This window comes from Crinia signifera, chromosome 2 (assembly GCF_055691185.1).
Source record: "Crinia signifera chromosome 2, ASM5569118v1, whole genome shotgun sequence".
Classification (NCBI taxonomy): domain Eukaryota; kingdom Metazoa; phylum Chordata; class Amphibia; order Anura; family Myobatrachidae; genus Crinia; species Crinia signifera.
Window position 1 is genome coordinate 402,502,408 of NC_139218.1, and position 23,622 is coordinate 402,526,029.

General features: G+C 53.6%; 1 protein-coding gene across 1 annotated transcript in view; it reads left to right on the forward strand.

The window, feature by feature from the left end:
- The first annotated feature begins 1,910 nt into the window (after positions 1-1,910).
- DCHS1 (dachsous cadherin-related 1) overlaps positions 1,911-23,622 on the forward strand; it is a 108,102-nt gene continuing 86,390 nt past the window's right edge. Inside the window, 3 exon segments of the mRNA XM_083170616.1 lie at positions 1,911-2,419; positions 11,137-12,701; positions 12,703-12,894. Coding sequence (XP_083026742.1) covers positions 11,181-12,701; positions 12,703-12,894 — 1,713 coding nt within the window. The 5' untranslated portion in view covers positions 1,911-2,419; positions 11,137-11,180.

Consider the following 23,622-nt stretch of genomic DNA (forward strand, 5'->3'; position numbering starts at 1 on the left):
TGCTACTTACCTCACCCCACACAGGAGCATAGCCCCCTATCCCCACTGCTACTTACCTCACCCCACACAGGAGCATAGCTTCCCTACCCCACTTCTACTTATGTCACCCCACAAAGGAACATAGCTCCCCTACCCCACTGCTACTTACCTCACCCCACACAGGAGAAAAGCTCCACTACCCCCACTGCTACTTACCTCAACCCACACAGAAGCATAGCTCCCCTACCCCACTGCTACTTACCTCACCACACACAGGAGCATAGCTCCACTACCCCACTGCTACTTACCTCACCCCCACACAGGAGCATAGCTCCCCTACCCCACTGCTACTTACCTCACCCCACACAGGAGCATAGCCCCATATCCCCACTGCTACTTACCTCACCCACACTGGAACATAGCTCCACTACCCCCACTGCTACTTACCTCACCACACACAGGAGCATAGCCCCATATCCCCACTGCTACTTACCTCACCCACACTGGAACATAGCTCCCCTACCCCCACTGCTACTTACCTCACCCCACACTGGAGCATAGCCCCCTATCCCCACTGCTACTTACCTCACCCCATACAGGAGCATAGCTCCCCTACCCCACTGCTACTTACTTCACCCCACATAGGAACATTGATCCCATTCCCCTACTGCTACTTACCTCACCCCACACAGGAGCATAGCTTCCCTACCCCACTTCTACTTATGTCACCCCACACAGGAACATAGCTCCCCAACCCCACTGCTACTTACCTCACCCCACACAGGAGAAAAGCTCCACTACCCCCACTGCTACTTACCTCAACCCACACAGAAGCATAGCTCCCCTATCCCCACTGCTACTTACCTCACCCCACACAGGAGCATAGCTCCCCTACCCCACTGCTACTTACCTCACCCCACACAGGAGCATAACTCCCCTACCCCACTGCTACTTACCTCACCCCACACAGGAGCATGGCTACCCTACCCCACTGCTACTTACCTCACCCCACACAGGAGCATAGCCCCCTATCCCCACTGCTATTTACCTCACCCCACACCGGAGCATAGCTCCCCTATCCCACTGCTACTTACCTCATCCCACACAGGAGCATAGCTCCCCTACCCCCACTGCTACTTACCTCACCCCACACAGGAACATAGCTCCCCTACCCCCACTGCTACTTACCTCACCCCACACAGGAGCATAGCTCCCCTATCCCACTGCTACTTACCTCACCCCACACAGGAGCATAGCTCCCCTACCCCCACTGCTACTTACCTCACCCCACACATGAGCATAGCTCCCCTACCCCACTGCTACTTACCTCACCCCACACAGGAGCACAGTACATTGTTACATGTCTCTTACACGTACAGCCCCCAGTATAACATGTCTCACACACACACGAAACATAGTGTAACATGTCTCGCAAACACAGAGCTGCCCCAAGTGTAACATGTCATGCACACACACACACACAGCCCCCCCTGTAATCTGTCTCGCACACACACAACCCCAGTCTAACATTTCTCGCACACACACAGAACACAGTGCAATATCTCTCTCAGTGTAACATGTCCTGTGCACACACACACACAACCCCAGGTGTAACAAATCTTGCACACACATAACCCCCAGTGTAACATGTCTCACACACACAGCACACAGTGTAACATGTCTCACGCACACAGTGTAACATGTCTCACACACACAGCACACAGTGTAACATGTCTCGCACACGCTACATGTCAGAGGCACAGGAGACAATAAGTGCCAGCTGTGTGCATGTCACAGGGCAGAGCCTGGTCCTGGAATCCAGCATAAATTACCCAGATGAGGCATGGAGGATAGCGGGGAGGGAGAGGATGGAGGAGGAGGAGGAGGAGGAGGTGAGTGGGGGGTGATGCTGGAGGAGGATGGGGGGGGGGGGGAGTCATGTTTCAGCCCTGGCGCTCTCAGTCCCCCAGCTCTGGCTGCACTCTCTCACATCCACAGCTGTCTCAATCCATTGTCCCAGCCAGAGAGACAGGCAGACAGAAAGAGACTGCAGGGAGAGCGCAGAGACCGCAGCAGAGCAGCTGAGACCGCACATCTGGGAGACTGCCCTCTGCTCAGGAGACATCTCTGACACAGAACAATAGTCACCCACTGCAAAGGGACCGCCCTAAGAATGTGCACAAAGGGGATGAAAGAGACATCCCTGGGGTGAGAACAAAGCGCAGAGAGAGCCGGAATACTCCACACAGATGTAAGGGCCTGTGAGACATCTATATGGAGAGGAGACGTCACCAAGGCAGGTACAGAAAGGAGACAGCTTGGCGCTGGCCTAGGACAGGAGAGAGTGCGGACTCTGTAGGATGGAAACTGGATCTAACCCAAGTGTGACTGCCAACCAACACACTGCGATACAGCCGTCACAGGAGCTGACACTCTAATGGTGAGTATACTATGTGCACGTGACCGTGCATTCACACAGTGACACTTATCACATATCCCACAGAGCTGACAATCTAATGGGGAGTATACTACGTATATGTGACCGTGCACTCACACAGACACAGTTATCACCTATCCCACAGAGCTGACACTCTAATGGGGAGTATACTATGTATACGTGACCGAGCACTCACACAGTGACAGTTATCACCTATCCCACAGAGCTGACACTCTAATGGGGAGTATACTACGTATATGTGACCGTGCACTCACACAGTGACCGTTATCACCTATCCCACAGAGCTGACACTCTAATGGTGAGTATACTACGTATACGTGACCGAGCACTCACACAGTGACAGTTATCACCTATCCCACAGAGCTGACACTCTAATGCTGAGTATACTACGTATACGTGACCGAGCACTCACACAGTGACAGTTATCACCTATCCCACAGAGCTGACACTCTAATGGGGAGTATACTACGTATATGTGACCGAGCACTCACACAGTGACAGTCATCACCTATCCCACAGAGCTGACACTCTAATGGTGAGTATACTACTTATACGTGACCGTGCACTCACACAGTGACAGTTATCACCTATCCCACAGAGCTGACACTCTAATGGGGAGTATACTATGTATACGTGACCGAGCACTCACACTGTGACAGTTATCACCTATCCCACAGAGCTGACACTCTAATGCTGAGTATACTAAGTATACGTGACCGAGCACTCACACAGTGACAGTCATCACCTATCCCACAGAGCTGACACTCTAATGGTGAGTATACTATGTATACGTGACCGAGCACTCACACAGTGACAGTCAGCACCTATCCCACAGAGCTGACACTCTAATGGTGAGTATACTATGTATACGTGACCGAGCACTCACACAGTGACAGTTATCACCTATCCCACAGAGCTGACACTCTAATGGGGAGTATACTATGTATACGTGACCGTGCACTCACACAGTGACAGTTATCACCTATCCCACAGAGCTGACACTCTAATGGGTAGTATACTATGTATACGTGACCGAGCACTCACACAGTGACAGTTATCACCTATCCCACAGAGCTGACACTCTAATGGGGAGTATACTATGTATACGTGACCGAGCACTCACACTGTGACAGTTATCACCTATCCCACAGAGCTGACACTCTAATGCTGAGTATACTAAGTATACGTGACCGAGCACTCACACAGTGACAGTCATCACCTATCCCACAGAGCTGACACTCTAATGGTGAGTATACTATGTATACGTGACCGAGCACTCACACAGTGACAGTTATCACCTATCCCACAGAGCTGACACTCTAATGCTGAGTATACTACGTATACGTGACCGAGCACTCACACAGTGACAGTTATCACCTATCCCACAGAGCTGACACTCTAATGGTGTGTATACTAAGTATACGTGACCGTGCACTCACACAGTGACAGTTATCACCTATCCCACAGAGCTGACACTCTAATGGTGAGTATACTATGTATACGTGACCGAGCACTCACACAGTGACAGTCATCACCTATCCCACAGAGCTGACACTCTAATGGGGAGTATACTATGTATATGTGACCGAGCACTCACACAGTGACAGTTATCACCTATCCCACAGAGCTGACACTCTAATGGTGTGTATACTATGTATACGTGACCGAGCACTCACACAGACACAGTTATCACCTATCCCACAGAGCTGACACTCTAATGGGGAGTATACTACGTATATGTGACCGAGCACTCACACAGACACAGTTATCACCTATCCCACAGAGCTGACAATCTAATGGTGAGTATACTACGTATACGTGACCGTGCACTCACACAGTGACAGTTATCACCTATCCCACAGAGCTGACACTCTAATGGGGAGTATACTATGTATACGTGACCGAGCACTCACACAGTGACAGTCATCACCTATCCCACAGAGCTGACAATCTAATGGGGAGTATACTACATATATGTGACCGTGCACTCACACAGTGATAGTTATCACCTATACCACAGAGCTGACACTCTAATGGGGAGTATACTATGTATACGTGACCATGAACTCACACAGTGACAGTTATCACCTATCCCACAGAGCTGACACTCTAATGGGGAGTATACTATGTATACGTGACCGTGCACTCACACAGTGACAGTTATCACCTATCCCACAGAGCTGACACTCTAATGGGGAGTATACTATGTATACGTGACCGAGCACTCACAAAGTGACAGTTATCACCTATCCCACAGAGCTGACACTCTAATGGTGAGTATACTATGTATATGTGACCGAGCACTCACACAGTGACAGTTATCACCTATCCCACAGAGCTGACACTCTAATGGGGAGTATACTATGTATACGTGACCGAGCACTCACACAGTGACAGTTATCACCTATCCCACAGAGCTGACACTCTAATGGGGAGTATACTATGTATACGTGACCGAGCACTCACACAGTGACAGTTATCACCTATCCCACAGAGCTGACACTCTAATGGGGAGTATACTATGTATACGTGACCGTGCACTCACACAGACACAGGTATCACCTATACCACAGAGCTGACACTCTAATGGGGAGTATACTACGTATATGTGACCGAGCACTCACACAGTGACAGTCATCACCTATCCCACAGAGCTGACAATCTAATGGGGAGTATACTACATATATGTGACCGTGCACTCACACAGTGACAGTCATCACCTATCCCACAGAGCTGACACTCTAATGGGGAGTATACTATGTATACGTGACCGAGCACTCACACAGTGACAGTTATCACCTATCCTACAGAGCTGACACTCTAATGGGGAGTATACTATGTATACGTGACCGAGCACTCACACAGTGACAGTTATCACCTATCCCACAGAGCTGACACTCTAATGGGGAGTATACTATGTATACGTGACCGTGCACTCACACAGTGACAGTTATCACCTATCCCACAGAGCTGACACTCTAATGCTGAGTATACTATGTATATGTGACCGTGCACTCACACAGTGACCGTTATCACCTATCCCACAGAGCTGACCCTCTAATGGGGAGTATACTATGTATACGTGACCGTGCACTCACACAGTGACAGTTATCACCTATCCCACAGAGCTGACACTCTAATGGGGAGTATACTACGTATACGTGACCGTGCACTCACACAGTGACAGTTATCACCTATCCCACAGAGCTGACACTCTAATGGGGAGTATACTATGTATATGTGACCGAGCACTCACACAGTGACAGTTATCACCTATCCCACAGAGCTGACACTCTAATGGTGAGTATACTATGTATACGTGACCGAGCACTCACACAGTGACAGTTATCACCTATCCCACAGAGCTGACACTCTAATGCTGAGTTTACTATGTATACGTGACCGTGCACTCACATAGACACAGTCATCACCTATCCCACAGAGCTGACACTCTAATGCTGAGTATACTATGTATACGTGACCGAGCACTCACACAGACACAGGTATCACCTATCCCACAGAGCTGACACTCTAATGGGGAGTATACTATGTATATATGACCGAGCACTCACACAGACACAGTTATCACCTATCCCACAGAGCTGACAATCTAATGGGGAGTATACTATGTATACGTGACCGAGCACTCACACAGACACAGGTATCACCTATCCCACAGAGCTGACAATCTAATGGGGAGTATACTATGTATATGTGACCGAGCACTCACACAGTGACAGTTATTAGCTATCCCACAGAGCTGACACTCTAATGGGGATTATACTATGTATTCGTGACCGAGCACTCACACAGTGACAGTTATCACCTATCCCACAGAGCTGACAATCTAATGGGGATTATACTATGTATTCGTGACCGAGCACTCACACAGTGACAGTTATCACCTATCCCACAGAGCTGACGCTCTAATGGTGAGTATACTATGTATATGTGACCGAGCACTCACACAGTGACAGTTATCACCTATCCCACAGAGCTGACACTCTAATGGTGTGTATACTAAGTATACGTGACCGTGCACTCACACAGTGACAGTTATCACCTATCCCACAGAGCTGACACTCTAATGGGGAGTATACTACGTATACGTGACCGAGCACTCACACAGACACAGTTATCACCTATCCCACAGAGCTGACACTCTAATGGGGAGTATACTACGTATACGTGACCGAGCACTCACACAGTGACAGTTATCACCTATCCCACAGAGCTGACACTCTAATGGTGTGTATACTACGTATATGTGACCGTGCACTCACACAGTTACAGATATCACCTATCCCACAGAGCTGACACTCTAATGGTGAGTATACTACGTATACGTGACCGAGCACTCACACAGTGACAGTTATCACCTATCCCACAGAGCTGACACTCTAATGCTGAGTATACTATGTATACGTGACCGTGCACTCACACAGTGACAGTTATCACCTATCCCACAGAGCTGACACTCTAATGGTGAGTATACTATGTATACGTGACCGTGCACTCACACAGTGACAGTTATCACCTATCCCACAGAGCTGACACTCTAATGGGGAGTATACTATGTATACGTGACCGAGCACTCACACTGTGACAGTTATCACCTATCCCACAGAGCTGACACTCTAATGGTGAGTATACTACGTATACGTGACCGTGCACTCACACAGACACAGTTATCACCTATCCCACAGAGCTGACACTCTAATGGGGAGTATACTATGTATATATGACCGAGCACTCACACAGACACAGTTATCACCTATCCCACAGAGCTGACAATCTAATGGGGAGTATACTATGTATACGTGACCGAGCACTCACACAGACACAGGTATCACCTATCCCACAGAGCTGACAATCTAATGGGGAGTATACTATGTATATGTGACCGAGCACTCACACAGTGACAGTTATTAGCTATCCCACAGAGCTGACACTCTAATGGGGATTATACTATGTATTCGTGACCGAGCACTCACACAGTGACAGTTATCACCTATCCCACAGAGCTGACGCTCTAATGGTGAGTATACTATGTATATGTGACCGAGCACTCACACAGTGACAGTTATCACCTATCCCACAGAGCTGACACTCTAATGCTGAGTATACTACGTATACGTGACCGAGCACTCACACAGACACAGTTATCACCTATCCCACAGAGCTGACACTCTAATGGGGAGTATACTACGTATACGTGACCGAGCACTCACACAGACACAGTTATCACCTATCCCACAGAGCTGACACTCTAATGGGGAGTATACTACGTATACGTGACCGAGCACTCACACAGTGACAGTTATCACCTATCCCACAGAGCTGACACTCTAATGGTGTGTATACTACGTATATGTGACCGTGCACTCACACAGTTACAGATATCACCTATCCCACAGAGCTGACACTCTAATGGTGAGTATACTACGTATACGTGACCGTGCACTCACACAGTGACAGTTATCACCTATCCCACAGAGCTGACACTCTAATGGGGAGTATACTATGTATACGTGACCGAGCACTCACACTGTGACAGTTATCACCTATCCCACAGAGCTGACACTCTAATGGTGAGTATACTACGTATACGTGACCGTGCACTCACATAGACACAGTTATCACCTATCCCACAGAGCTGACACTCTAATGGTGAGTATACTACGTATACGTGACCGTGCACTCACACAGTGACAGTTATCACCTATCCCACAGAGCTGACACTCTAATGGTGAGTATACTATGTATACGTGACCGAGCACTCACACTGTGACAGTTATCACCTATCCCACAGAGCTGACACTCTAATGCTGAGTATACTACGTATACGTGACCGAGCACTCACACAGTGACAGTTATCACCTATCCCACAGAGCTGACACTCTAATGGTGAGTATACTACGTATACGTGACCGAGCACTCACACAGTGACAGTTATCACCTATCCCACAGAGCTGACACTCTAATGCTGAGTATACTACGTATACGTGACCGTGCACTCACACAGTGACAGTTATCACATATCCCACAGAGCTGACACTCTAATGGGGAGTATACTACGTATACGTGACCGTGCACTCACACAGACACAGTTATCACCTATCCCACAGAGCTGACACTCTAATGGGGAGTAATGGGGAGTATACTATGTAGACGTGACCGTGCACTCACACAGTGACAGTTATCACCTATCCCACAGAGCTGACGCTCTAATGCTGAGTATACTATGTTTACGTGACCGAGCACTCACACAGACACAGTTATCACCTATCCCACAGAGCTGACGCTCTAATGGTGTGTATACTATGTATATGTGACTGTGCACTCACACAGTGACAGTTATCACCTATCCCACAGAGCTGACACTCTAATGGTGTGTATACTAAGTATACGTGACCGTGCACTCACACAGTGACAGTTATCACCTATCCCACAGAGCTGACGCTCTAATGGTGTGTATACTAAGTATACGTGACCGTGCACTCACACAGTGACAGTTATCACCTATCCCACAGAGCTGACACTCTAATGGGGAGTATACTATGTATATGTGACCGAGCACTCACACAGTGACAGTTATCACCTATCCCACAGAGCTGACGCTCTAATGGTGTGTATACTATGTATATGTGACTGTGCACTCACACAGTGACAGTTATCACCTATCCCAAAAAGCTGACAATCTAATGGGGAGTATACTATGTAGACGTGACCGTGCACTCAAACAGAATAAATGATGGGGTAATACAGGTGGTGCGGGGAAGGATACGTGATGGGGTAATACAGGTGGTGCGGGGAAGGATACGTGATGGGGTAATACAGGTGGTGGGGGGAAGGATACGTGATGGGGTAATACAGGTGGTGCGGGGAGGGATACGTGATGGGGTAATACAGGTGGTGCAGGGAAGGATACGTGATGGGGTAATACAGGTGGTGCGGGGAAGGATACGTGATGGGGTAATACAGGTGGTGCGGGGAGGGATACGTGATGGGGTAATACAGGTGGTGGGGGGAAGGATACGTGATGGGGTAATACAGGTGGTGCGGGGAAGGATACATGATGGGGTAATACAGGTGGTGCGGGGAAGGATACGTGATGGGGTAATACAGGTGGTGCGGGGAAGGATACGTGATGGGGTAATACAGGTGGTGCTGGGAAGGATAGGTGATTGGGTAATACAGGTGGTGCGGGGAAGGATAGGTGATGGGGTAATACACGTGGTGGGGGGAAGGATACGTGATGGGGTAATACAGGTGGTGGGGGGAAGGATACGTGATGGGGTAACACAGGTGGTGCAGGGAAGGATATGTGATGGGGTAATAGAGGTGGTGCGGGGAAGGATACGTGATGGGGTAATACAGGTGGTGCGGGGAAGGATACGTGATGGGGTAATACAGGTGGTGCGGGGAAGGATACGTGATGGGGTAATACAGGTGGTGCGGGGAAGGATATCTGATGGGGTAATACAGGTGGTGCGGGGAAGGATACGTGATGGGGTAACACAGGTGGTGCGGGGAAGGATACGTGATGGGGTAACACAGGTGGTGCGGGGAAGAATACGTGATTAGTCTGCACAGGGGAAGTAGTTCTCACATTACAGAGAAATCATACAAATACTCGTTTCCTCTACATTTCAGAGTAAAAGCAGCTGCAGGCCCAATATAACTGGGAATCTGCAGCTGCCCTGAGGGTGGAGGAGAGCAGCGGACATCTGAGAGAGAATGAGCAAAGATAGAAATGAACCAGCTCCTCCCACTGCAGGGTGACACACATATGGGAGCTATGCGTATGGGGTCAACTCCTCCCACTGCAGGGTAACACACATGGGAGCTATGTGGCATGGGGTCAGTCCTCCCACTGCAGGGTGACAGACACACAGGTGCCATTGGACTTTGGGTCAGCTCCTCCCCCAGCTGAGTGACAGACGTATTAGAACCATTGTACTTGGTGTCAGCTCCTCCCACAGCTGAGTAACCAACATATTAGAACCATTGTACTTGGGGTCAGCTCCTCCCACAGCTGAGTGACCGACATATTAGAACCATCGTACTTGGGGTCAGCTCCTCCCACAGCTGAGTGACAGACGTATTAGAACCATCGCACTTGGGGTCAGCTCCTCCCACAGCTGAGTGACAGACATATTAGAACCATTGCACTTGGGGTCAGCTCCTCCCACCGCTGAGTGACAGACATATTAGAACCATTGTACTTGGGGTCAGCTCCTCCCACAGCTGAGTGACTGACATATTAGAACCATTGTACTTGGGGTCAGCTCCTCCCACAGCTGAGTGACTGACATATTAGAACCGTTGTACTTGGGGTCAGCTCCTCCCACAGCTGAGTGACAGACATATTAGAACCGTTGTACTTGGGGTCAGCTCCTCCCACAGCTGAGTGACAGACGTATTAGAACTGTTGTACTTGGGGTCAGCTCCTCCCACAGCTGAGTGACAGACGTATTAGAACCGTTGTACTTGGGGTCAGCTCCTCCCACAGCTGAGTGACAGACGTATTAGAACCATTGTACTTGGGGTCAGCTCCTCCCACAGCTGAGTAACCGACATATGACAGCCATTAGATATGGGGTCAGCTCCTCCCTCAGCTAGAGCTTGATGTGACTCTTGCATCCGTTGTGTACAGACACTTCTCACACTGGATCCTTGTTTATTGTCTCCTTTAGAATGGACCGTAGGCATCTTTGACCTTGAAGTGGATGTATGAACTATGCTGGCACCCAGGCTCTACCTGTTTTTGCTCTTGGCATGTTCCCCATCTTCCTCCTCTCCGGGCACACTGGAGCTGCACATTGATGAAGAGCAACCTGCTGGTACTATAATTGGTGACATCAGTGCCGGTCTTCCACCTGGCTCCAGCGGGCACATGTTCTTCATATCTGCACAGGAAGGAAGCGGTGTTACCAGTGATTTAGATATAGATGAACACACTGGGATCATCAAAACTGCTCGAGTCCTGGACAGGGAGCAACGCGACCTCTATAGTTTTATAGCCGTCACGCCAGATGGTGTTACCGTGGAGGTGGATATTCATGTGGATGACATCAATGACCACTCACCCACTTTTAGTAAAGATCGTGCACAGCTGGATATTCCAGAGCACACACCTAAAGGCACTCGCTACCCACTAGAACCAGCTGTGGATAAGGACAGTGGGGTGCTGGGAATTCAGGGCTACCTCATTCAAAGTGGCGATCCCATGCAAACATTTCGGCTAGAAAGTCGCAGAACGTCCAGCGGTGGACTCTCTGTAGAGCTGGTTGTAAACTCAGATCTGGACCGTGAGAACCGTTCATCCTACTCCTTAACTCTGGAAGCCTATGATGGTGGCTCCCCGAGTCGCAGCACACAATCAAAACTGCATGTCACCATCTTAGACATCAATGACCATGCCCCAACTTTCAACCAGAGCCGCTACCAGACACTCATTTCGGAAAGCCTTTTGCCAGGGGCGAGTGTTCTTCAGGTCTATGCCACTGATGCCGACCTGGGCCAAAATGGAGAAATCACTTATGAAATTAACCGTAGGCAGAGTGATCCTGAAGGTTTCTTTAGCATCAATCCAAATTCTGGACTTATTCAGCTTAGCAAACCTTTGGATTATGAGACTCGGAAAGCTCATGAACTAGTTGTCCAAGCCAGGGATGGAGCAGCGCAGCCAGAAGTAGGTACTGCGTTTGTTTCTATTCATGTTCGGGATTCCAATGATAACCAGCCAAGCATGACCATCATCTTCCTGAGTGAAGATGGGGCTCCAAGAGTGTCAGAGGGGGCTACACCTGGGCAATACGTAGCCCGAATTTCTGTATCAGATCCGGACTATGGAGAGCATCCCGATGTGGACGTAACTCTGGAGGGTGGGGAGGGCAAGTTTGCTTTGACCACAAAAGATAGCATCATCTACCTCATTTGTGTGGACAAGTTACTAGACCGGGAGGAGAGAGACTCTTACCGCCTACGGGTGCTCGCTACAGATACAGGTAGTCCTCCATTGAGAGCAGAATCCTCATTTGTCCTTGAAGTGACTGACATCAATGATAACCCACCAATATTTGACCGCCAAGAGTACATCCACAGTGTGCCTGAAGCAGTGCACCCTGGGAGTTTCCTCCTCCAGGTGACAGCCCGGGATAAGGATAAAGGAGAAAATGGAGATGTAATATACAGCTTACTGGACACACCTTGGTTCCACATAAACTCTGAAACTGGGGTAATTACAACAGCAGCCCTGGTTGGATTATGAGAAAGACCCACAGCCAAAGATAACAGTGGTGGCTTCAGACCGTGGCAAGCCAGCTCTCACCTCCACAGCCATTGTCAAGGTCCAGTTAATGGATGTTAATGATAATGAGCCCATCTTTGCCAATGCCATCTATAACGCAACGCTGAGCGAGGGAACTGCACGGGGAAGCTGCTTCCTAAAGGTTAGATGAGAAACATTACACTATTAACACAATGTACTTTAGTATGGTCAGAAAAGTCAGAAGGACAGTGGTGGGGGATGTACTATGGATATCTTCTACATCTATGCTTTAGCAGGTATTTGGTCATGTGATAGAAGGTACTGCTTCACAGAGATACCACACCAGGGAGTTGCCCCCTACATGTGATAGATAGTACTGCTTCACAGAGATACCACACCAGTCAAGTGCCCACTACAGGTGGCAGAGCTATCAGACAAGGGAGGTGACCCTATAGGCGACAGAAGATACTACATAACAGAAACACTGTCCTAGACAAGGGAGCTTCCCCCTTACAGGTGACAGAAGGTACTGGGTGACTGAGATACTGTACTAGGCAAGGACGGATCCCCCTACAGGTGATGGAAGGTACGGTTTCACAGAGATACCACTAGAGGGAAGTGTCAATGATGGTGGTTGCCCTCAGGTAGGCGGAGACCATGGTCCACTACCTCACCAGGTGCCACTTTACTGTACAAGACATAACGCTTTTCGTATCCTATGCCTTTCAGGCCCATGGAGCATCCAAACCATATTTAATTTAACCGCTCTTTAGGTATCGCATATGGCTTGGCGTCAGGTCTCCCCTGCGAATCTGAAGGAGGTGGAGAGGATGATGGTGGTGGATAAGGAGAAGATGGAAGGTGGTGGATAAGGATAAGATGGATGGTGGTGGATAAGGAGAGGATGAATGTGGTGGATAAAGACAGGATAATGGTGGTGGATAAGGAGAGGATGATGATGGTGGTGAACAAGGAGAGGATGGATGGTGGTGGATAAGGAGAGGAGGATGGTGGTGGATAAGGAGAAGAGGATGGTGGTGGATAAGTACAAGAGGATGGGTGGTGGTGCATAAGGAAGGATGGACTGTGGTGAATAAGGAGAGGAGGATAGTGGTGGATGAGGAGAGGATGGTGGTGGTGGATAAGGAGAGAATCATGGTGGTGGATAAGGAGAGGAGGATGGTGGTGGATAAGGAGAGGAGGATGGTGGTGGGGGATAACGAGAGGATGGTGGATGGTGGTGGATAAGAAGAGGATGGTGGTGGTGGATAAGGAGATGATGGTAGTGGTGGATAAGGAGAGGATGGTGGTGGTGTATAAGGAGAGGATGGTGTATGGTGGTGGATAAGGAGATGATGATGGTGTTGTATAAGGAGAGGATGGTGGTGGTGGTGGATAAGGAGAGGGTGGTGGTGGTGTATAAGGAGAGGATGGTGTATGGTGTTGTATAAGGAGATGATGATGGTGTTGTATAAGGAGATGATGGTAGTGGTGGATAAGGAGAGGATGGTGGTGGTGTATAAGGAGAGGATGGTGTATGGTGGTGGATAAGGAGATGATGATGGTGTTGTATAAGGAGAGGATGGTGGTGGTGGATAAGGAGAGGGTGGTAGATGGTGTATAAGGAGAGGATGGTGGTGGTGTATAAGGAGAGGATGGTGGTGGTGTATAAGGAGAGGATGGTGGTGGATAAGGAGTGGATGGTGTATGGTGGTGGATAAGGAGAGGATGGTGGTGGTGGAAAATGAGAGGATGGTGGATGGTGGTGGATAAGGAGAGGATGATTGTGGTGGATGAGGAGAGGATGGTGGATGGTGGTGGATAAGGAGAGGATGGTGGATGGTGATGGATAAGGAGAGGATGGCTGGTGGATAAGGAGAGGGTGGTGGATTGTGGTGGATAAGGAGAGGATGGTGATGGAAAATGAGAGGGTGGTGGTGGTGGATAAGGAGGGGATGGTGGTGGTGGATAAGGAGAGGAGGATGGTGGTGGAGGGGAGGATGGTGGTGGATAAGGAGAGGAGGATGGTGGTGGATAAGGAGAGGAGGATGGTGGTGGAGGATGATAAGGAGAGGATGGTGGGGATAAGGAGGGGATGGTGGTGTGGTGGTGGATAAGGAGAGGATGGTGGTGGTGGATAAGGAGAGGATGGTGGTGGTGGATAAGGAGAGGATGTGGTGGTGGATAAGGAGAGGATGGTGGTGGAGGATGATAAGGAGAGGATGGTGGTGGGAGGATGATAAGGAGAGGATGGTGGTGGATAAGGAGGGATGGTGGTGGTGGTGGATAAGGAGAGGATGGTGGTTGTGGATAAGGAGAGGATGTGGTGGTGGATAAGGAGAGGATGTGGTGGTGGATAAGGAGATGGGTGGGGATTATAAGGAGAGGATGGTGGTGGAGGATTATAAGGAGAGGAGGATGGTGGTGGTTGTGGATAAGGAGAGATTAGTGGTGGTGGATAAGGAGAGGATGGTGGTGGTGGATGATAAGGAGAGGATGGTGGTGGATAAGGAGGGGATGGTGGCGGTGGTGGATAAGGAGAGGATGGTGGTTGTGGATAAGGAGAGGATGTGGTGGTGGATAAGGAGAGGATGTGGTGGTGGATAAGGAGAGGATGGTGGTGGAGGATTATAAGGAGAGGATGGTGGTGGAGGATTATAAGGAGAGGAGGATGGTGGTGGTTGTGGATAAGGAGAGATTAGTGGTGGTGGATAAGGAGAGGATGGTGGTGGTGGATGATAAGGAGAGGATGGTGGTGGATAAGGAGGGGATGGTGGCGGTGGTGGATAAGGAGAGGATGGTGGTTGTGGATAAGGAGAGGATGTGGTGGTGGATAAGGAGAGGATGTGGTGGTGATAAGGAGAGGATGGTGGTGGAGGATTATAAGGAGAGGATGGTGGTGGAGGATTATAAGGAGAGGAGGATGGTGGTGGTTGTGGATAAGGAGAGATTAGTGGTGGTGGATAAGGAGAGGATGGTGGTGGTGGATGATAAGGAGAGGATGGTGGTGGATAAGGAGGGGATGGTGGCGGTGGTGGATAAGGAGAGGATGGTGGTTGTGGATAAGGAGAGGATGTGGTGGTGGATAAGGAGAGGATGTGGTGGTGGATAAGGAGAGGATGGTGGTGGAGGATTATAAGGAGAGGATGGTGATGGATAAGGAGAGGATGGTGGTGGAGGATTATAAGGAGAGGAGGATGGTGGTGGTTGTGGATAAGGAGAGATTAGTGGTGGTGGATAAGGAGAGGATGGTGGTGATGGATAAGGAGAGGATGGTGGTGGTGGATAAGGAGAGGATGGTGGTGGTGGATAAGGAGAGGATGGTGGTTGTGGATAAGGAGAGGATGGTGGTGGAGGATTATAAGGAGAGGAGGATGGTGGTCCTGTTGGAAGGGTTACCTCATGGAGCAGGTGGTAGAGGTCCTCCTGAGTCTGGCTGGTCCCATAGACGTGTGTAATATGTATGTGATGATGGCATAGCTTTGCATACACCATAGCACCTTGCTCAGTGTTACCGTACAATTTGGGAATAGTAGGTATTTGTGTGTCATATGTAAATACTTTGTTTATATAATTTCTATTGCAGATATTTATATGATATTATGTATTTATATGTTTTAATACATGGAAACATAGGCGCCGATTCTGTGAGCCCGAGCACCCACGGAAATTGATGAGCACCCACGGGTCTGAGCCGTATAAACCTGCTAATTTGCGGCTGCAGCACCCGCATTGCCGGACCCACGGCCTGGGAAACAGCATGCCGGGACGGCGGGAATGGTGTATTCCGTCCACGGAGTGATATGCGGACGTGGGGTGGACCAGCTTGTGTGTGCTGTGCGGCGCCGGCATCTGACAGCGCGCATAGCGCACACTGCCTGAGTAGCTCAGCAGCGTCTCACCCACCAGTGTCCCACCGCAATCCTCCTCCCTCGTCGCCGGCACAGGTACTGTGGGGGCATATATGTATTTGGCACTGTGGGGCATTTCCCTTGGAAGCGTGTGCATACGGTGAATAATGGCGTGCACACTACTCTTGGCAGACACGTCGATGTGGGTGAGCACAGGTGTACATACATGCAAACGTGCTGCCTGTAGCACTGAGCATTCGCATCGTACCCAGGTCCTGTTGTGCTGTATTGTGTAACGTGAGTGTGAGATCACATGCGCCACACTATGCTATATGAGCCACGGAGCCTGCCCCTCCCACTGCAGGGTGACACAGACAGAGGACCTATGAGCCACGGAGCCTGCCCCTCCCACTGCAGGGTGACACAGACAGAGGTGCTATGAGCCACGGAGCCTGCCACTCCCACTGCAGGGTGACACAGACAGAGGCGCTATGAGCCACGGAGCCTGCCCCTCCCACTGCAGGGTGACACAGACAGAGGCGCTATGAGCCACGGAGCCTGCCCCTCCCACTGCAGGGTGACACAGACAGAGGCGCTATGAGCCACGGAGCCTGCCACTCCCACTGCAGGGTGACACAGACAGAGGCGCTATGAGCCATGGTGCCTGCCCCTCCCACTGCAGGGTGACACAGACAGAGGCGCTATGAGCCACGGAGCCTGCCCCTCCCACTGCAGGGTGACACAGACAGAGGCGCTATGAGCCACGGCGCCTGCCCCTCCCACTGCAGGGTGACACAGACAGAGGCGCTATGAGCCATGGAGCCTGCCCCTCCCACTGCAGGGTGACACAGACAGAGGACCTATGAGCCACGGAGCTTGCCCCTCCCACTGCAGGGTGACACAGACAGAGGCGCTATGAGCCACGGCGCCTGCCCCTCCCACTGCAGGGTGACACAGACAGAGGCGCTATGAGCCACGGAGCCTGCCCCTCCCACTGCAGGGTGACACAGACAGAGGCGCTATGAGCCACGGAGCCTGCCCCTCCCACTGCAGGGTGACACAGACAGAGGCGCTATGAGCCACGGAGCCTGCCCCTCCCACTGCAGGGTGACACAGACAGAGGCGCTATGAGCCATGGTGCCTGCCCCTCCCACTGCAGGGTGACACAGACAGAGGCGCTATGAGCCACGGAGCCTGCCCCTCCCACTGCAGGGTGACACAGACAGAGGCGCTATGAGCCACGGCGCCTGCCCCTCCCACTGCAGGGTGACACAGACAGAGGCGCTATGAGCCATGGAGCCTGCCCCTCCCACTGCAGGGTGACACAGACAGAGGACCTATGAGCCACGGAGCTTGCCCCTCCCACTGCAGGGTGACACAGACAGAGGCGCTATGAGCCACGGCGCCTGCCCCTCCCACTGCAGGGTGACACAGACAGAGGCGCTATGAGCCATGGTGCCTGCCCCTCCCACTGCAGGGTGACACAGACAGAGGCGCTATGAGCCACGGAGCCTGCCCCTCCCACTGCAGGGTGACACAGACAGAGGCGCTATGAGCCACGGCGCCTGCCCCTCCCACTGCAGGGTGACACAGACAGAGGCGCTATGAGCCATGGAGCCTGCCCCTCCCACTGCAGGGTGACACAGACAGAGGCGCTATGAGCCATGGAGCCTGCCCCTCCCACTGCAGGGTGACACAGACAGAGGCGCTATGAGCCACGGAGCCTGCCCCTCCCACTGCAGGGTGACACAGGCAGAGGACCTATGAGCCACGGAGCTTGCCCCTCCCACTGCAGGGTGACACAGACAGAGGCGATATGAGCCACGGAGCCTGCCCCTCCCACTGCAGGGTGACACAGACAGAGGCGCTATGAGCCATGGAGCCTGCCCTTCCCACTGCAGGGTGACACAGACAGAGGCGCAATGAGCCACGGAGCTTGCCCCTCCCACTGCAGGGTGACACAGACAGAGGACCTATGAGCCACGGAGCTTGCCCCTCCCACTGCAGGGTGACACAGACAGAGGCGCTATGAGCCACGGCGCCTGCCCCTCCCACTGCAGGGTGACACAGACAGAGGCGCTATGAGCCATGGTGCCTGCCCCTCCCACTGCAGGGTGACACAGACAGAGGCGCTATGAGCCACGGAGCCTGCCCCTCCCACTGCAGGGTGACACAGACAGAGGCGCTATGAGCCACGGCGCCTGCCCCTCCCACTGCAGGGTGACACAGACAGAGGCGCTATGAGCCATGGAGCCTGCCCCTCCCACTGCAGGGTGACACAGACAGAGGCGCTATGAGCCATGGAGCCTGCCCCTCCCACTGCAGGGTGACACAGACAGAGGCGCTATGAGCCACGGAGCCTGCCCCTCCCACTGCAGGGTGACACAGGCAGAGGACCTATGAGCCACGGAGCTTGCCCCTCCCACTGCAGGGTGACACAGACAGAGGCGATATGAGCCACGGAGCCTGCCCCTCCCACTGCAGGGTGACACAGACAGAGGCGCTATGAGCCATGGAGCCTGCCCTTCCCACTGCAGGGTGACACAGACAGAGGCGCTATGAGCCACGGAGCTTGCCCCTCCCACTGCAGGGTGACACAGACAGAGGACCTATGAGCCACGGAGCTTGCCCCTCCCACTTCAGGGTGACACAGACAGAGGCGATATGAGCCACGGAGCTTGCCCCTCCCACTGCAGGGTGACACAGACAGAGGCGCTATGAGCCACGGAGCTTGCCCCTCCCACTGCAGGGTGACACAGACAGAGGCGCTATGAGCCATGGAGCTTGCCCCTCCCACTGCAGGGTGACACAGACAGAGGCGCTATGAGCCACGGAGCTTGCCCCTCCCACTGCAGGGTGACACAGACAGAGGCGATATGAGCCACGGAGCCTGCCCCTCCCACTGCAGGGTGACACAGACAGAGGCGCTATGAGCCATGGAGCTTGCCCCTCCCACTGCAGGGTGACACAGACAGAGGCGCTATGAGCCACGGAGCTTGCCCCTCCCACTGCAGGGTGACACAGACAGAGGACCTATGAGCCACGGAGCCTGCCCCTCCCACTGCAGGGTGACACAGGCAGAGGCGCTATGAGCCACGGAGCTTGCCCCTCCCACTGCAGGGTGACACAGACAGAGGCGCTATGAGCCACGGAGCCTGCCCCTCCCACTGCAGGGTGACACAGGCAGAGGCGCTATGAGCCACGGAGCTTGCCCCTCCCACTGCAGGGTGACACAGACAGAGGCGCTATGAGCCACGGAGCCTGCCCCTCCCACTGCAGGGTGACACAGGCAGAGGCGCTATGAGCCATGGACCTTGCCCCTCCCACTGCAGGGTGACACAGACAGAGGCGATATGAGGCACGGAGCCTGCCCCTCCCACTGCAGGGTGACACACAGACAGAGGACCTATGAGCCACGGAGCCTGCCTCTCCCACTGCAGGGTGACACAGACAGAGGCGATATGAGGCACGGAGCCTGCCCCTCCCACTGCAGGGTGACACACAGACAGAGGCGCTATGAGCCACGGAGCCTGCCTCTCCCACTGCAGGGTGACACAGACAGAGGCGATATGAGCCACAGAGCCTGCCCCTCCCACTGCAGGGTGACACAGACAGAGGACCTATGAGCCACGGAGCCTGCCCCTCCCACTGCAGGGTGACACAACCTTGCTATAGGGATATAAGGGTTAATTACTAGGCTTCCCTGGATGGGGCATGTGACTGCTTTTGGTGTGCAGGAGATTAGTCCCTGCTGGGAATGTGACCTCTTAATATTTACTTTGCACTAGAGATTAATTATTGTTCAGCTCATGTGTGTGGTAACCAAACTTGCCTACTTTTGAAAACTAGCTTCAGGGAGATTATAGTTGGAAACAGAATTTTTCATAGTGCCCATTGAGGAGGCGTGTCATGCTCCACCCAATAGGCGTGTCATGCTCCACCCGAGGCCGGTCAGTGTGCGGGAGGGGAAGGGTTACTCAGCGCTAGGCCGGTCAGTGTGGGGGAGGGGAAGGGTTACTCAGCGCTAGGCCAGTCAGTGTGCGGGAGGGGAAGGGTTACTCAGCGCTAGGCGGGTCAGTGTGCGGGAGGGGAAGGGTTACTCAGCGCTAGGCCAGTCAGTGTGCGGGAGGGGAAGGGTTACTCAGCGCTAGGCCGGTCAGTGTGCGGGAGGGGAAGGGTTACTCAGCGCTAGGCCGGTCAGTGTGCGGGAGGGGAAGGGTTACTCAGCGCTAGGCCGGTCAGTGTGGGGGAGGGGAAGGGTTACTCAGCGCTAGGCCAGTCAGTGTGCGGGAGGGGAAGGGTTACTCAGCGCTAGGCGGGTCAGTGTGCGGGAGGGGAAGGATTACTCAGCGCTAGGCCAGTCAGTGTGCGGGAGGGGAAGGGTTACTCAGCGCTAGGCCGGTCAGTGTGCGGGAGGGGAAGGGTTACTCAGCGCTAGGCCAGTCAGTGTGCGGGAGGGGAAGGGTTACTCAGCGCTAGGCCGGTCAGTGTGCGGGAGGGGAAGGGTTACTCAGCGCTAGGCCGGTCAGTGTGCGGGAGGGGAAGGGTTACTCAGCGCTAGGCCGGTCAGTGTGGGGGAGGGGAAGGGTTACTCAGCGCTAGGCCAGTCAGTGTGCGGGAGGGGAAGGGTTACTCAGCGCTAGGCCGGTCAGTGTGCGGGAGGGGAAGGGTTACTCAGGGCTAGGCCGGTCAGTGTGCGGGAGGGGAAGGGTTACTCAGCGCTAGGCCGGTCAGTGTGGGGGAGGGGAAGGGTTACTCAGCGCTAGGCCGGTCAGTGTGCGGGGGGGGAAGGGTTACTCAGCGCTAGGCCGGTCAGTGTGCGGTAGGGGAAGGGTTACTCAGCGCTAGGCCGGTCAGTGTGCGGGAGGGGAAGGGTTACTCAGCGCTAGGCCGGTCAGTGTGGGGGAGGGGAAGGGTTACTCAGCGCTAGGCCGGTCAGTGTGCGGGGAGGGGAAGGGTTACTCAGCGCTAGGCCGGTCAGTGTGCGGGAGGGGAAGGGTTACTCAGCGCTAGGCCGGTCAGTGTGGGGGAGGGGAAGGGTTACTCAGCGCTAGGCCGGTCAGTGTGCGGGAGGGGAAGGGTTACTCAGCGCTAGGCCGGTCAGTGTGGGGGAGGGGAAGGGTTACTCAGCGCTAGGCCGGTCAGTGTGCGGGAGGGGAAGGGTTACTCAGCGCTAGGCCGGTCAGTGTGGGGGAGGGGAAGGGTTACTCAGCGCTAGGCCGGTCAGTGTGCGGGAGGGGAAGGGTTACTCAGCGCTAGGCCGGTCAGTGTGACAGAGGGGAAGGGTTACTCAGCGCTAGGCCGGTCAGTGTGCGGGAGGGGAAGGGTTACTCAGCGCTAGGCCGGTCAGTGTGCGGGAGGGGAAGGGTTACTCAGCGCTAGGCCGGTCAGTGTGCGGGAGGGGAAGGGTTACTCAGCGATAGGCCGGTCAGTGTGCAGGAGGGGAAGGGTTACTCAGCGCTAGGCCGGTCAGTGTGACGGAGGGGAAGGGTTACTCAGCGCTAGGCCGGTCAGTGTGCGGGAGGGGAAGGGTTACTCATCGCTAGGCCGGTCAGTGTGCGGGAGGGGAAGGATTATTCTGCGCTAGGCCGGTCAGTGTGCGGGAGGGGAAGGGTTACTCAGCGCTAGGCCGGTCAGTGTGACGGAGGGGAAGGGTTACTCAGCGCTAGGCCGGTCAGTGTGGGGGAGGGGAAGGGTTACTCAGCGCTAGGCCGGTCAGTGTGCGGGAGGGGAAGGGTTACTCAGCGCTAGGCCGGTCAGTGTGGGGGAGGGGAAGGGTTACTCAGCGCTAGGCCGGTCAGTGTGCGGGAGGGGAAGGGTTACTCAGCGCTAGGCCGGTCAGTGTGGGGGAGGGGAAGGGTTACTCAGCGCTAGGCCGGTCAGTGTGCGGGAGGGGAAGGGTTACTCAGCGCTAGGCCGGTCAGTGTGACAGAGGGGAAGGGTTACTCAGCGCTAGGCCGGTCAGTGTGCGGGAGGGGAAGGGTTACTCAGCGCTAGGCCGGTCAGTGTGCGGGAGGGGAAGGGTTACTCAGCGCTAGGCCGGTCAGTGTGCGGGAGGGGAAGGGTTACTCAGCGATAGGCCGGTCAGTGTGCGGGAGGGGAAGGGTTACTCAGCGCTAGGCCGGTCAGTGTGACGGAGGGGAAGGGTTACTCAGCGCTAGGCCGGTCAGTGTGCGGGAGGGGAAGGGTTACTCATCGCTAGGCCGGTCAGTGTGCGGGAGGGGAAGGATTACTCTGCGCTAGGCCGGTCAGTGTGCGGGAGGGGAAGGGTTACTCAGCGCTAGGCCGGTCAGTGTGCGGGAGGGGAAGGGTTACTCAGTGCTAGGCCGGTCAGTGTGCGGGAGGGGAAGGGTTACTCAGCGCTAGGCCGGTCAGTGTGCGGGAGGGGAAGGGTTACTCAGCGCTAGGCCGGTCAGTGTGACAGAGGGGAAGGGTTACTCAGGGCTAGGCCGGTCAGTGTGACAGAGGGGAAGGGTTACTTAGCGCTAGGCCGGTCAGTGTGCGGGGGGGGGAAGGGTTACTCAGCGCTAGGCCGGTCAGTGTGCGGGAGGGGAAGGGTTACTCAGCGCTAGGCCGGTCAGTGTGACGGAGGGGAAGGGTTACTCAGCGCTAGGCCGGTCAGTGTGCGGGAGGGGAAGGGTTACTCAGTGCTAGGCCGGTCAGTGTGCGGGAGGGGAAGGGTTACTCAGCGCTAGGCCGGTCAGTGTGTGGGAGGGGAAGGGTTACTCAGCGCTAGGCCGGTCAGTGTGCGGGAGGGGAAGGGTTACTCAGCGCTAGGCCGGTCAGTGTGCGGGAGGGGAAGGGTTACTCAGCGCTAGGCCAGTCAGTGTGCGGGAGGGGAAGGGTTACTCAGCGTTAGGTCGGTCAGTGTGCGGGAGGGGAAGGGTTACTCATCGCTAGGCCGGTCAGTGTGCGGGAGGGGAAGGATTACTCAGCGCTAGGCCGGTCAGTGTGCGGGAGGGGAAGGGTTACTCAGCGCTAGGCCGGTCAGTGTGGGGGAGGGGAAGGGTTACTCAGCGCTAGGCCGGTCAGTGTGCGGGAGGGGAAGGGTTACTCAT